The sequence below is a fragment of the Marmota monax genome, unplaced genomic scaffold, assembly GCF_021218885.2.
Source record: "Marmota monax isolate L192 unplaced genomic scaffold, Marmota_monax_Labrador192_F-V1.1 WCK01_AAM20220418_F8-fsc00021, whole genome shotgun sequence".
Taxonomy (NCBI): Eukaryota; Metazoa; Chordata; class Mammalia; order Rodentia; family Sciuridae; genus Marmota; species Marmota monax.
Window position 1 is genome coordinate 6685281 of NW_026695228.1, and position 14972 is coordinate 6700252.

Consider the following 14972-nt stretch of genomic DNA (forward strand, 5'->3'; position numbering starts at 1 on the left):
GTGTGGCTCAGAGTCACGTATAATGAACTCGACTCTGAAATTCAGTAATTGGTTCCAGCCTTGAAGAAACCCATGAACCTAAACCTGCTTTCTCTCTACCGTGAAGGGAGTAAGCATCCTCAGCAGTTGGGTCTTTTAAACTGTAGACACCAATAACACAGGGTGGAGGATCAACAAAGCTTTGCCAGCTATTGGATGGCTTTTGTCTGTGTGTGCCTTTATTTGAGAAAAAAAAAAAAAAGAGTGCCTTTGTGTGAAACAGGGATCAAGTAAGGTACAGTGTTGTCCTTGTCACTCTGCCGTTACCATGGCCCAGGGATGTGTCCAGAACTGGGATTTGCAACAGGGAAGCTTTAACTTCTTTCGGCTTGAATAGCCCCTGCTTCTTTTACAGCAGTAAGACCTCATATTTCTGTGAGGCTCAGTGATGTTCTACAGCCCTCTGAGGTTTCTGTAATCACCTGTTCTCTTTGTTGAACCTTTGAAACAACCTCGGGTACTGGTTTCTTTGCTCTTCTTATTTCTTTCATGTCTCCACATGTTTCCACTCCAGTTCCCCAACTCAGACATCCCCTGGGACATATTTACTTTGGGGAGTATTAAGCAAGACTGAGAAACCAAAAAGTTAGGCTCTGTGAGATGGTATTAATGGAGTCTTGTGAATAACCGGCAGGACCCCTGGCAGGGTATATGGAAAAGAATGGCCTATCTCCTACTCATCCCTCTCCCTGTTTGCAAGGGAAGTAGAGGAGTTTCTCCTTTCTGTAGAGTTCAGAAAAAAGGACTGGGCCACACTTACTGGGAGACAAGGCCATTGCACGTCTTCATTATTCATATATTTGCTCAAGGACTCTTTTTTTTTTTCCCCCTTGTACCAGGGATTGAACTCAGGGGCACTCGACCACTGAGCCACATCTCCAGCCATTTTTTAGTATTTTATTTTGAGACAGGGTCTCGCTGAGTTGCTTAGCGCCTTGCTAAGTTTCTGAGGCTGGCTTTGAACTCGCAATCTTCCTGCCTCTCCCAAGCTGCTGAGATTACAGGTGTGTGCCACCATATCTGGCCCCTTCATCCTTGTTGGAGAACTGGCCATGCATGGGTACCCCCAAAATACACATTCAAAGATGGTTATTACAGTAGTGTTTGTAATCCTGGCAAACAAGTAATATCAACATGCCCATCAATAGGGGAAGAGTTTAATTTTGAGGCACTAATACCATGACAAGAATCACAGTCTGTTTGAACTACCTGTGAAAATGTCTTTGGTATCTTTTAAATGTAGGTGGAGGAATCAAGTTAATAATTCCATGGCTCCATTTGTATTAAAGTGTTTGCACCCAAAAGGAGGGGTTGGAGTAGAAAGGGAGACGCTGCCTTTTTTAATCCAGATTGTTCTGTCCAGGTTGGATTGTCTGGCAACCATGAGCATGTATTACCTTAAAATAAATAAATAAATAAGCCTCTTAATGTTTCAAAAGTAATAGTTAATGTGCAAAGCTCTAAGTTCTAAAAGGTGATGTGAAAAGAGAGCAAAGTTTTCTTTTTTAAAAATGTACAGATGGGGGTTGTGGCTCAGCGGTAGAGGGCTTGCCTAGCACGTGGGAGGCCCTGGGTTTGATCCTCAGTACCTCCAAAAAATAAATAAATAAAATAAAGGTATGTGTCCAACTACAACTAAAACATAAATATTTTTTTAAAAAATGTACAGATGCTGTGTGCAGTGTCACATGCCTGTAATCTCAGTGACTTGGGAGGCTAAAGCAGGATGATCACAAATTTGAAGCCAGCCTCAGCAACTAGACAAGGCGCTAAGCAACTTCATTAGCCCTGTCTCATAATAAAAAGGGCTGGGGATGTAACTCAGTGGTAAAGCACTCCTGGGTTCAATCCCCAATATCGGGGGGGGGGGAATCTTCAGATGGCTGGTCATGGTGGCACATACCTATGATCCCAGTGATTTATGAGGCTGAGGCAGGAAGATTGCAAATTCAAAGCCAGCCTCATCAACTAGTTAAGACCCTGTCTCAAAATAAAAGAAGAATAAAAGGGCTGAGGGTGTAACTCAGTGGTAGAGCACCCCTGGATTCAATTCCTGGTACTAGAAGAAAGAAAAAAAAAACAAAAAAACAGTCATCTAGGGAAACCAGAGCTTCTTGGAGACACATTATCAATGATAGATGAACATCAGGGGCAGCCCAAACCCTGCATGTGATCCTGACACAGCCCTTGTTTCAGAGTCTCATCACCTAACCCAGGGGCCGTGTGAACAAGGGGCAGAGATGGTCACAAGGATGTTCAACTCAAAATTCTGGGACCCACATCTGGAAAATTATATGTACCTTTTCTCCTCTGAGAAGGAAAAGATTGCCTCCTCCTCTTTCCTCTGCCCATCCCTCTCCCCTCTGAACTGTGGAGGGGGAGGTGCTAGACCACAGGGGACTGACTCCTTGAGATGCCTCCCTCTTCTTACCTGTAGGCTGTTAGGTTTTTCCCGACCCCACCACACTCACACTGGTGTTCAGAAATGACCAAGCTTTGCACATTTCAGACTATGAATTCCTGGAGTTTAAATATAACTCAAAACCAATTACCTCCTTGGATTTACATATCTCCGTTCTCTAAGAATAGAAAAAATAATAATAATAAGGTGAAACCAAGGGCAAGATTAGTTCCTAAAGGGCTGTGATGATATCTACAGTCTTCTTTTTTACTTTGAAAAACTGGCCGTGTGGCCAGAGATGCTCACTGAAATGCCCATGCCTGCTTAGAGCCATCAGCCCCGTCTGTTTGGAAAAAGGGCTCTCCCAAAAGGTCTCTTCTCACCATGTGGCCCCTGCCTCTGCCTGCCTTGCTCCACCAATGTGTCACCATGCTGAAATTTGCATTAAATGAGAACCAAGAACCAGCTGAGGAAGAATAAGGGCTAATTTAGCAGCAGCATGGAGGTGCCTTGCTGGGTGGAATGGCTTCTGGTGCGTGAGCTGGTATGAAACCTTCTCCTCTTTTTTTTTTTAATTTATTTTTATGTGATGCTGAGGATTGAACCCAGTGCCTCGCATTTGCTAGGCGAGCGCTCTACTGCTGAGCCACAACCCCAGCCCCAAACCCTCTCCTCTTGCAGCTGTTTCTCACAGCTTCCTCCCCCTCCTTGTCCTCACCTTGGGCCCCTTACCAATTCTGCACTTCTGAGATTTTGCAATTCTGGCTGGTTCTGAGGTCCCTCTCACCCTGAACACTCTGCCCCTCTGCCTCTCCCCAGGGCCTGTGCTTTAATGGCAGTGCCTTCGTCTTATACCTCTCTGCCGCCATTGTGGATGCATCTTCTGTCTCTCCAGAGAGGGGCAATCACAACTTCAACAGCTGGGCGGCCTCATCGGTGAGTGAGCCCTCCCATCTCCTCACAGCCCTCCTCCTCTTCCTTCCCCCAAGGATTACTTAGGGAAGAGGACAAAGTTATCTACAGGAAAAAGTGCCACTTGTAATAGTAACAAGTGGACAATTGATTTGCTGTTTCAAAAACTGGTGAGATGACCTGCAGGCTGCAGAGCCATCGGGTTGAAGCCCTCTGCTTAAGTGAAAGTGGAATGGAGGAAGGTAAGTACCTGAGAGAGAAGAACTGTCTGAAATGATTCCACTGCCTACAGCTTATTAAGTGGAGGAGGTTGCAGAGAATGAGCATAATAGTGGAAATGTTTGTGCATTCAGAATGCTCAGAAAAACAGATGGAGCTTCCATCCAGGGATTGGGACTGGAAAATGAGGGGAATAAGATGAGAAACCTCCATTTTTTAGTTTATGTGTTTGCATACTGTTTTAAAACCATAATTGTATATTATTTTTCTAATTAAAAAAAAATGTCGGGCATGGTGGATCACGCCTCTAATCCCAGCAGACTGGGAGGCTGAGGCAGGAGGATTGCAAGTTCAAAGCCAGCCTCAGCAAAAGTGAGACACTAAGCAACTCAGTGAGACCATGTCTCTAAATAAAATACAACATAGGACTGGGGATGTGGCTCAGTGGTTAAGTGCCTCTGGGTTCAATCCCCAATACAAAAGGGAAAAAAAAAAAAAACTAGTTTGAAGAATGGCTCTGAGATTGGCCTTAAAATATCCCATGCCCCAAAGAAGCCTATCTGGAGTAGAGATTGGTGATTAGACAGGAATGACAGAATGAGAACATTAAAAATGATGGTATGGCCAGGAGCAGAAGCTGAGGCAGGAGGATTGAGAATTCAAAGCCAACCGTAGCAACTTAGTGAGGCCCTAAGCAACTTATCCAGACTCTATTTCTAAATAAAATGTAAAAAAGGGCTGGAGATATGGCTCAGTGGTTAAGTGCCTGTGGGTTCAATCCCTTGTACCAAAAAAAAAAAAAAAGGAAAACTAATGACATGTAAGGGTTCATTATATTCTTTTGTTTAGATTTGAAAATCATGTTTAAAAGGTAGAGAGCATAAATGCACATGATGTTAAAACATCCCCAGCTTTGGTAAGACTGGACTCCAATTAACATACAGCAAGGATGGGCTAGCAGTGAGTGTATTTGCCCCCTTAAGAAGGGCCTGAATTTTCCTCCTCCCCCATCTAGGTTCGTTGCTTATTCTGGCCCCCTCAATTTGTTTCTGCGAGCTGACCCTGTGGTAATCCAAGGTCGAAAATTGCCTGTGCTGAATTAGAAGTGATAGACTTTTCATAGATGCACCACCATACTCACTCCTAAGGGATCTCCCCGAGGTGGTTTGAGCAGAACTATAGACTTTCCAGACATGTTCCAAAAGCTAAAATCAGCCTGGCCAGAAATTGCTTGAGAAGAAAGTAATTGAACCAATAAAGTAATTTTAGATGAGAAGCCTGGAGTCAGGGGAATGTCGTGAGTACATGATTCACTCAGTGGAGGTGAAATGATAACTTTTGCTAATTAGAATGTGCCCTAAACCCCTTTTCTATTATGCTTTGTTTTCTCCAGTTCTTCGCCTTCCTGGTCACCATCTGCTACGCTGGAAACACATATTTCAGTTTTACAGCATGGAGATCCAGGACCATGCAGTGATTTACCATTTTGATAATTAAAAGGGGGGAAAAAACTCAAACAGGAAGAATCTCACTGTAAAAACAACTGTAGGTATAATGTATATTTCCAGAGAATTGTATTTAACTAATGTTTTTATATACTTAGTTAAATTCGCTGGTAGTGATTTGTTACAATTAAACTGGATACTCATTTGCAAAGTGCTATAGCTTTTAATGAACTCTTAAGTATCTTGTTGATGTCTCCCAGACCTTATTTTCTTAGACAATGTATAAATAGATAAATTGCTAATATTAAGAATGTGTCAAGTTTGTAAACTAACTTTTAAAATGCCAGATTCTTTTGTGATTAAATGTTGCAAAACTCCAGCTAATGTGTCCGCTGAAAAATGAAGGACTCTGGAAAGTGTTCTTCCTCGCACAACCCAACTGGCAGGAGACACTTGTCCACAGTCACTGGTCAGGGTAGTAGGAGAGATTCATCTTCTCAAATCTGAGTATCACAGAGCCCATGATTCTCACACCCTAACAAGTTGGGCCCCCAAATCATCTATTGAGACCTGGCCTTGAGTTTGATAATGAACTTATGCTAGGTGATGCTGCTTAATGTAGGGATTGATATATTTTTTCCCTCCCTCTCTCTTTCCCTCTCCCTCTTCTTCTTGCTCTCTCTCTCTCTCCCTTCTCTCATTCTTTCCTAATGCATATTAAAAATGAATATATAACCATTAAAAGGATAAGTAGGATAAATGTTTTGCATATACCTTAAAACTATCTTGCTGACCAGAGTGACATGTATAGAAACTCGTGGACCCCAAAAGTCTCAATATCTCAAATCTTTGGCACAGATATACTGTAACATTATTAGTAGGTGTTAACAGATGGTGGGTGGAGCTCTGATCAGGGTTGTACTTAGAAGTGTTTTGGCAGGATGGTTCTTGCTGGTACAGCAGGTATCTTGGGTGATTTTTCAATATGAGCTTTTGAAAAACCATAAAAACCACAGAAACACTAGTAGATGAGTCGATGACATGAACAGAGCTGACACCATGCACTCTTGTCGACATGACTGCCCATGGTCTCTTCTCAGTATCTTACTTGCTTAGCAGTGCTGTTTCTTTCTGTTGGGTCTTGTTTGTGTGGGTCTTCCTGTTCAGCTGCTTCTAATTCCTTCTCCGAGCTCTGTCTACACCTAATCAAGAGAGTTAAGACTTCTTCAGTATCTAATAATAGCCACCCCAGTCCTTTAAAAATCCAAGTGAAGAAGGTTCTTAGGTTGTAGATCAGGCCCAAAGAGATAATGGGGAGGAGATTCCAAAAATGAGATGTAGAGGTAGGGTAGGGATAGGGCAGGGGGTGGGGCTTGGGTGGCCAGGGGGCACATAGGACCACTGCGCCAGCAGGGAGCAACCTGTTGGAAGGTCAAGCTTTCTCAACACTGACCTGCAAAGAGATTGGTGCCCTGAACCTCTCAAAGCTGATTTTATGTCATCACCAGGAGAACCTGCCACTGAATAGATTTTGAAGAAAGAAAGAAAAAGAAAAAAGCTGAAATAACTTCTCTGTCCATCTGTTCTTCTCAGGCTCATATGCACCTTCACATACCTGGTGGGGACTCTTTTAGGCACATGGTATTGCAATCAAAGCTCCAGACTAGGCAAGAAAACAGTCATCTACACAGAGGTTTGTTCCTGGAAATGGTTAAAAAAAAAAAAAAGAAAGAAAGAAAAGACTGCTTTTATATGCTGTGGGAGAGTACCTTATTCCTATAACCATGGCCATGTTTACAGGAAGTAACTTCCAGGATGCCTTAAACCACACTTTGAAATGGTCTCCAAAGAGATTACAATTTTGGGTCTCTCTTAAACTGGTATCCCCCAAATAGTCTATTTAAAAAAGCAGTGATCAGTTGGTGTCTGGGCAGGCCACTTGCTGTCTTGTCTTTTGTTGTGGTTTTCCAGGAGCAGGACTCCGTGTTACCCTGAGAGTTCACCAAAGCAACAACAACAAGAAGTGTTTATTTTTTTTTTTAACTGAAAGGAAGATCTTATTTCCTCTTGTGCATGCTGAGAGATCTTGTTCATGAATAATTTTTAGAAAACAAAATGATGCTCTGTCACTAGATGAAACTATAAGGTTTGAACTGGGTTAGTTTTCTTTATATTTTTTTCTTTTCAGCAATAGAAAAAGCCAGGCACGGTGATGCACACCTGTGATTCCAGACACTGGGGATGGAGGGTAAGGTAGGAAGATCGGAAGTTCAAGGCCTGCCTAGGTATCTTAGTCAGACCCTGTCTCAAGGGAAGAAGGAGAAGCAGAAGAAGAAGGAGGAGGAGGAAGAAACAAATGAACAAGTAAACAAACAACAAACAAAATTGCCTTGTACCTATAGCTAACATTAAGAAGAGGTTTCTGGCCAGGCTCAGTGGCACACACCTGTAATCCCAGCAGTTTGGGAGGCTGAGGCAGGAGGATCAGAAGTTCAGAGCCAGACTCAGCAAATTAGCCAGGCCCTAAGGCACTCAGTGCAACCTTGTCTCTAAACAAAATATTTTTAAAAGGGCTGGGAATGTGGCTCAGTGGCTAAGCACCCCTGAGTTCAATCCCTGGCACCAAAAAAAAAAAAAAAAAAAGAGAGAGAGAGAGAAGAAAAGAACAGATTTGAAAAAATCTTATTACAGGGAGAGCATACAATATACTTAAACTCATCTCTACCATCATCTGTGCTCAACATCTGCCTTCACCTCTCAGCCCTTCATGTGCTTTTTGATGGAGATGGGGGAGTTTTTAATTTGATGTATTTACCCACTCATGGCAGATCAATAAAATGCTTTAGGCAATTAATCTCTCCCCATAGCTATTTCCAACCCATACCCCCAAAAGATAAATATTTAGCCAATATTTGAAAACTACAAGAAAATCTAGAGACAAGAATGTTCAATACCAATAATTTATTTTCAGATTTTTAAATTGCTCCCTTCACAGGAAAACCCCCTCAGGGTCTTAGCACACAAAAGGTTTTAAATACATAACGAATCTCTGTGTACAGCACCGACATTTAAAAATGCTAAATGAAGATGAACCTCGGGTGGAAAACCAATTTGAAGTCCATAGTTTTGTTCCCCAGACAATTATTGCTTTAATTGAAAAGATGTGTTTTAAAAGGAAAAAAAAATGGGTTTTATTGAAATGTAATTGAAAAGATGGATCTTCAAAGAAAATAATCTGGGCGTATAATGCTAAACTGTACACACACACACACACACACACACATACTAAGAATGATGGCACCTACTTGGCCTTATATAAATGTCCTTCTGGTGATATTCTGTTACCAAATGTGAATTGTAAGCAGGCAGTTGTAAAAGAAGGTAAGATAACTGTACCAGTGCTGATGACTTAGGATAATAAGGAAGATTATAATGAATATTGTTATAAATTGGAGATTATATAAAGTTAGGTATAGATAAAAGAAGACAGAGTTTAAGAGAAAGTGCTTGACCTCATATGGTATGTGACTTCAGGAACTTGAGGAAGATTATTTTTGGAAGATATATTTTGAGAAAACTTTCCTATCAGTGGTAAATATCTTTTTTTGCTAAAATATTCAGAATAACTAAAATAATCCAGGACATAAAAGACCTTGTAGCTCCCTCCTCTCCCCAATATCTTTTCTCCTTCTTACTGTTTACTGCCCCTAGACTTCATTTGATGTCTGTTCTACTTACAACCCAGGTACTTAAGGGAGGCTGACTCCACTTTGACTCTAGGAATGGAGCAGGTGGCTCCTAACCCATCCCTTGGCCACTGTGATTTGTTCACAGATGATCATGTAACCCAGGGCTTGCTTGGGAGTTCTGGGAGCATGCTTACTCTGTGCGTGAGATACCTAACGTATATTGAAGCTTCTCTGTATATGCCAGGCACCGTGCCAAGGGTTTCTATCTTATGTTTGTTTCATTTACTCTCAGAACAACCCTATGAAGTGGGCACTAGATTATCCTCATTTTACAGACAAGGTAAAAGGAGATTAAGAAATTTGCTAAGTCATCCACCTAGCAAATGTGAAAAGTGAGTATATTCATTGCAGGTGTCAATGTGAGGATTATATTACATAATGTATTTAAAGCACTTGGCATACAGTAGGTGCTCATTGAATGTTTTATTATCCTATATTTTAATTGATATTTTTATTGACAAATAACTATATATATATTTGGGGAGTACAGTGTGATGCCTTGGTATATGTGTAGATTATGGAATGATTACATAACTGACTTTTCTAATGCAACTCCTTGAAGTGACAGTCCTCCCCTTGGAAGGCAACTAAGAAAATATGTATCTTGGAAGTCGTTTGCAAATATTTTGAACCAAGAGGGGGAGCCATTCATAGAGAAGAAGAGCCACTGAATCAGTTCATCCCTGAAAGCTTCCAAACTCTGACTTAGCAAATATGTAAACAATTCTACTCAAACTAATTCAAATTTCTTGCAACAGCATGCATCCTAAGCAGTACATAAGACATCTTGGAGACATAGTAAGCCACCATAGAGTCCTGACAGTAATGATGGGATAGATAAGTCAACGTTAGACAAAGGGAATTTTGAAGCTGGGCGTGGTGGTATATGCCTGTAATCCCAGCAACTCTGAAGGCTGCGGCAACAGGATCTCAAGTTCAAGGCCCAGCAATTTAGTGAGGCCCTAAGCAATTTAGTGAGACTTGTCTCAAAATGAAAACTCAAGAAGACTGGGGATGTGGCTCAGTGGTAAAGCATCCCTTAGTTCAATCCCCAATACCAAAAAATAAGAATGAGAAAAGGAAGAGGCAGAAGAAGGAGGAGTAGGAGGAAGAAATTTTGAAAAGCTATTTGAGAGAATTCCTCAAGGCTTCCTGAGGGAGTTCAGAGGGTAATTGCATGGACAGATTCTAGAAAGAGAAACAGGAGGGAGGACAGGTGCTCAAAAGAGAACCTCATGACCTATCTTTGATCATTTCAATAGAAAAGCTGAGTGTGAAGGAGTGACATTTACAATCAGAACTCCAAACATTTTAACTGTTAGTGAGAACTTCACCTGTTATGTCTCAAAGGTCTACCGTCTCTTGAGAAGTGGTTTACATCTCTATAAGTAAGTTGGCCAGTAAATGCCAAAGAACAGTGACTCTACAAGAATAGGACTGGGCTAGGTGCAGTGGCGCATGCTTGTAATCCCAATGGCTCGGGAGGCTAAGGCAGGAGGATCTCAAGTTCAAAAAACCAGCCTCAGCAAAAGCGAGGCTCTAAGCAACTCAATAAGACCCTGTCTCTAAATAAAATACAAAATAGGGCTGGTGATGTGGTTCAGTGGTCAAGTGCCCCTGAGTTCAATTCCCAATACCAAAAAAATAAAATAAAATAAAAAAGACTTGTGCAGGATTATACGTAGTAACTATATTCATAATTGACCCAATTTGGAAACAACTCAAACATCTATCAAATAGTGAATGACTAAATAAATTGTGGTATGCTGTAGTCATGTGATGGGATAAACTACTGATACATGTGACAATGTGAACATGAATCATTGAAATGTCACACTAAATGAAAAAAGTCAGATCATAAACCTAATGTTAGATTTTATCTGTATGAAATTCAAGCAAAAAACAAAACAAATCTGTAATGACAGGAAGCAGATCAGTAGTTGTCTGGGGCTGAAGATGAATTGTACAGAAAGGGGCGCAGGAAATATTCTTTTTAAAAAATTTTTTTTAGTTGTAGATGGACACAACATCTTTATTTATTTTTATGTAGTGCTAAGGATTGAACCCACTGCCTCATGTGTGTGAGGCAAGTGCTCTACCAGTGAGCCACAACCCCAGCCCCAACAGGAAATATTCTGATGTGAGAGATGTTCTGTCTTGATTGTGATGGCTATTGCTAAGTGTACATGTTTGACACATTTCACCAACTTTTCACTTAAAATGGTACATTTTTAAGTAAGTTATATCTTGATAAAGCTGGGTTTTTTATTTGTTTGTGTTTTGTGTTTGGGTACTAGGAATTGAATCCAGAGGTGATTTACCACTGAGCTACATCCCTTGCCCTTTTTATTTTTTATTTTGAGACAGAGTCTTGCTAAGTTCCTGGGGCTGGCCTTGAACTTGTGATTCTCCTGCCTTAGCCTTTTTGGTTACAGGGACAATGCCAGATGATAATAAGATCAATTTTAAAAGAAAGTGTGGGATATTTTTCAATGTCCATTATCACCTTGATCTCTTCTGCTGTCAAATCATTTCCTACCATCTACCTCTCATTTGACTTGTGATCTTTTGGAGAGCTGGAATGATGAGTTTTTATCTCCGTCTTCCCTTTGGAGCTCAGTACGATGCCTAGAATAATTTGTACTCAATAAACATCTACTGAAGTGAAGACTCTGGTTGGTCAGGAGGAGTTCTGGAACACCTTGAAAGATTAGCAAGATAGAAGATGAGGCAAGCTTGCCGAGGTGATTAGATCTGGGGCCACAGGGTCTCTGTGCATCACAGGGAACCCAGCACTGAGCAGGTCAGCAGAGACCTGCAGGTGAAGAGCTGAACCTGTGGATCTATTTAGGGGTGTTCCAAATTAGATTGTTAGAAAAATGACTAAGTGATTAATAAGCCAGGCACAGTGGTACATGCCTGTAATCCCAGCGACTCGGAGGCCGAGGCAGGAGAATCATGAGTTCAAAGCCAGCCTCAGCAACTTAGTGAGGCCCTAAGCAACTCAGCAAGACCCTGTTTCTAATAAAATATAAAAACGGGCTGGGAAGTTAAGCGCCCCTTGGTTCAATCCTTAGTACCAAAAAAAAAAAAATTGATTAATAAATTAGAGCTAACAAATGGTTCATGAGCTGAGTACCCTAACAAACACACAACTTAGCTGATGTGTTTCTAGAACATGTAGATGATTATTCACTTATGAGCCATGGTGTGTAATAGCTTCCGGCCACTTAATGATACAGTGTTAGACTGGACCACATGAAAATACCACTGTTAGCTTCTTTGACAGACAAAATTGACAAGTTCATATGATTCATCCTACAAACTTTCACTTGACAAGTTACTTTCATATAGAGTGTGGATTGACCTTCAAAGAAGTCTTCCTTCTGGACTGGGCATAGCTTAGTGGTAGAGGGCTTGCCTAGCATCCACCAAGCCCTGGGTTTGATCCCTAGCCCTGCAGGAGTGAAAAAGTCTTTTCCTTAGGCAGTTTCCACAGCTCTGTTTATCTATAAGGACAATCAAGGCTCCACTGAGTGGTCAGTGACTTGCTTAAGGTTTCAAGAAAAAAAAATAGAACCATGTGGGCTGACTGAGATTTTCTCACTAAGGATCTTCTCTTCTCCAGCCTAGTCTACTGCAAACACCGGGACTATGAGGAAAGGAATCCGGTGTAAACTATGTAGGGTGTGGGGACACCATGGTACAACGTTTCCAGAAATTTACTTGGCAGTATATACAAAGAATCTTTAAAATGTTCCCTTGGACTTGGGGATGCCTATCTTAGGAGTATAAGTTTCATGCACAAAGATGTTAATCCTGGTCTTATGTGTAATAGGGAAGAAAAAAGCTAGAGTCACCTAAAAACTCCACTGTAGGAGAAGGCTTAAATAGTTACATGCCTGGTCAATGAGACCGAATCAATGGACTCCAACTGATTCCCTCCCAAGTTTATACAGAACCCCAGTCGTTCTTCACACTGCACTTCACTGATGAATTCCCTTTGCATTTCTTGCAGAGAAGTTTCTCAAACTGTGCTGAACAGGGGCTGCTGGATTGCTTATTTAAATCAAAGATCAGTGTTAAAGTGCTATCTTTCTCAAAATACATGATGGAGAAAAAAAAAGTATGCAAAAAAATCAATGCCACTCAAACTGTTTATGAGGAGTTTCTATGGGAAATGTTTAAGGTATACTGGAGTTTACAAAAAGGCAGAGCAAGTCAAGTAGTAAAGAGTGGAAGGACTATCGGACAATTTTGATTTTCTTTGAATTTCTCCCCAGTTTTCTCCAGTGAGCATAAAATACTTTCACAATCAGAAAATAATTTTTAAGTAGAAGACAAAAGAAAGCAGTAGTTTCATCAGGCAGAAAAGATAGGATCCTCTTAGTGGAAAAATGAACATCTTCAGGCTCCCTTATAAAGGTGGACAAGTGGCCGGAGCCACTGCCTTCAAACCATGTGGAGGACTGTACCCACTCATTGCCTTGGTCTCTTCGGAAGGAAAGGTAATCTTTGGCCACCATTTATCTTTTTTTTTTTTTTAACATTTTTTACTTCTCAATGGACCTTTATTTTATGTATCTATATGCGGTGCTGAGAATGGAACCCAGTGCCCCACACATGCTAGGCAAATGCTCTACCACTGAGCCACAACCCCAGCCCCACCATTTGTCTTATTTATGCAAGGTTTCATGGGTAAAGTAGGAGCTAAGAATGAAGGGAGTGTGGGCTTCTCATCTTTGAAAGTTTGTATTCTGTTCCAAACATCTGCAAAGCTCTCATTTACAAATTTTGATAAAAATGGATAAATGGGAGAATTTGCACCTGTCTATCTTATACCTAATACAGAGAACTGTGAGAATTTACATCTGTACACCTCACCTACACAGAGAGAAGTTCTTGCATTCACACTATTCTACTGCCTTACATAATTCTAGAACATTCTTCCACCATATTTAGCTGACATTTTGGCTAAAAATCTTTATTAAAAAATGTAATAGTCTTCCCTAGTTTGTTAGCATTGGACTTGATTTCACTTTTTGAAAATAAGGGGTGATAGTCATGAACAATGCTATAATCCAGCAAAATCCCACCCAAATGGCCTTGTTGTTAATTTTGCACCTGCTTTTTATATATTTGCAAGCATTTTCCTCACTGTGCAGATTGATAGCATAGACTCTTATATGATAGTACATCTCCCTTCTACGGCAGCCTAACCCCTTTGAATTAACTGCTTTTAATTTTCACTACACTTGTGGGAACTGTGTGTAAAATGAGAATAGAGTATGAAAGACAACCTCTCCTATAAGCTAAGTGCATGATACTTAATGCTTGAGCACTTAAACTTGGTCTTAGTTAAAAGATTAAGTTTAGAGAGACAATATTTGCAAAGCTACACATCTAAAAATGGGTTAGTAAGCAAAATATATAAGGAATTCAACTCAATAGCACAAAAACAAATAGCCCAATTTAAAAATGGGCAAAGGAATTAAATAGACATTTCTCAAAAGAAGATACACAAATGACCAACAAGTAAATTAAAAAACTTACAACTAATTAATTCACTAATTATCAGGGAAATACAAATTAAAACCACAATAATTACACCTATTAGAAAGACTATTATCAAAAAGATGAAAGACAACGATTAGTGAGTATGTGGTTAAAAGGGTGCACTGTTAATGGAAATGTAGATGGAAAACGGTATGGTGATTTCCTCAAAAATTAAAAATAGAGCTACCCTATAATCCAGCAATCTCACTTCTGGTTATATATCAAAAGGAAATGAAGTCAGTGTGTTAAAGAAACCTCGGTACCCCCAAGTTTATTGCTGCATTGTTCACAGTAGCTAAGTAGTGGAAGCGACCGAAATGTCCATCAACTGATAAGTGGATTGAAAAAAAATGTGGATATATACAATGGAATACTGTTCAGCCTTTAAAAAGAAGGAAATCCTGTCTTTCTGCAGTATGGATGAACCTGGAGAATATTATGCTAAGTGAAGACAGACACAGACAAATTCTGCATGATTTCACTTATTTGGAGTGTGAAGTCTAACACAATGGTGGCGAGTTACTGGTGGGAATGAGGGTGGCAGAGAGAAGTGTTGGTCAAAGGAGAGAAATTTCAGTTAGATGTGGGGGACTTTAGGCCTTGATTAAAAATCTTTTTTTGTTTGTTTCACTTTAAATGATTGTTTTAATG

The 14972-nt window shown here is 40.5% G+C and overlaps 1 protein-coding gene across 1 annotated transcript in view; it reads left to right on the forward strand.

The window, feature by feature from the left end:
• Cmtm8 (CKLF like MARVEL transmembrane domain containing 8) overlaps nt 1-5395 on the forward strand; it is a 100318-nt gene extending 94923 nt beyond the window's left edge. The window contains exons 3-4 of the mRNA XM_046437115.2: nt 3260-3376; nt 4965-5395. Of these exons, the coding sequence (XP_046293071.1) occupies nt 3260-3376; nt 4965-5048 (201 nt within the window). The 3' untranslated portion in view covers nt 5049-5395. The remainder of the gene's footprint in view (nt 1-3259; nt 3377-4964) is intronic.
• The last annotated feature ends 9577 nt before the right edge of the window (nt 5396-14972 follow it).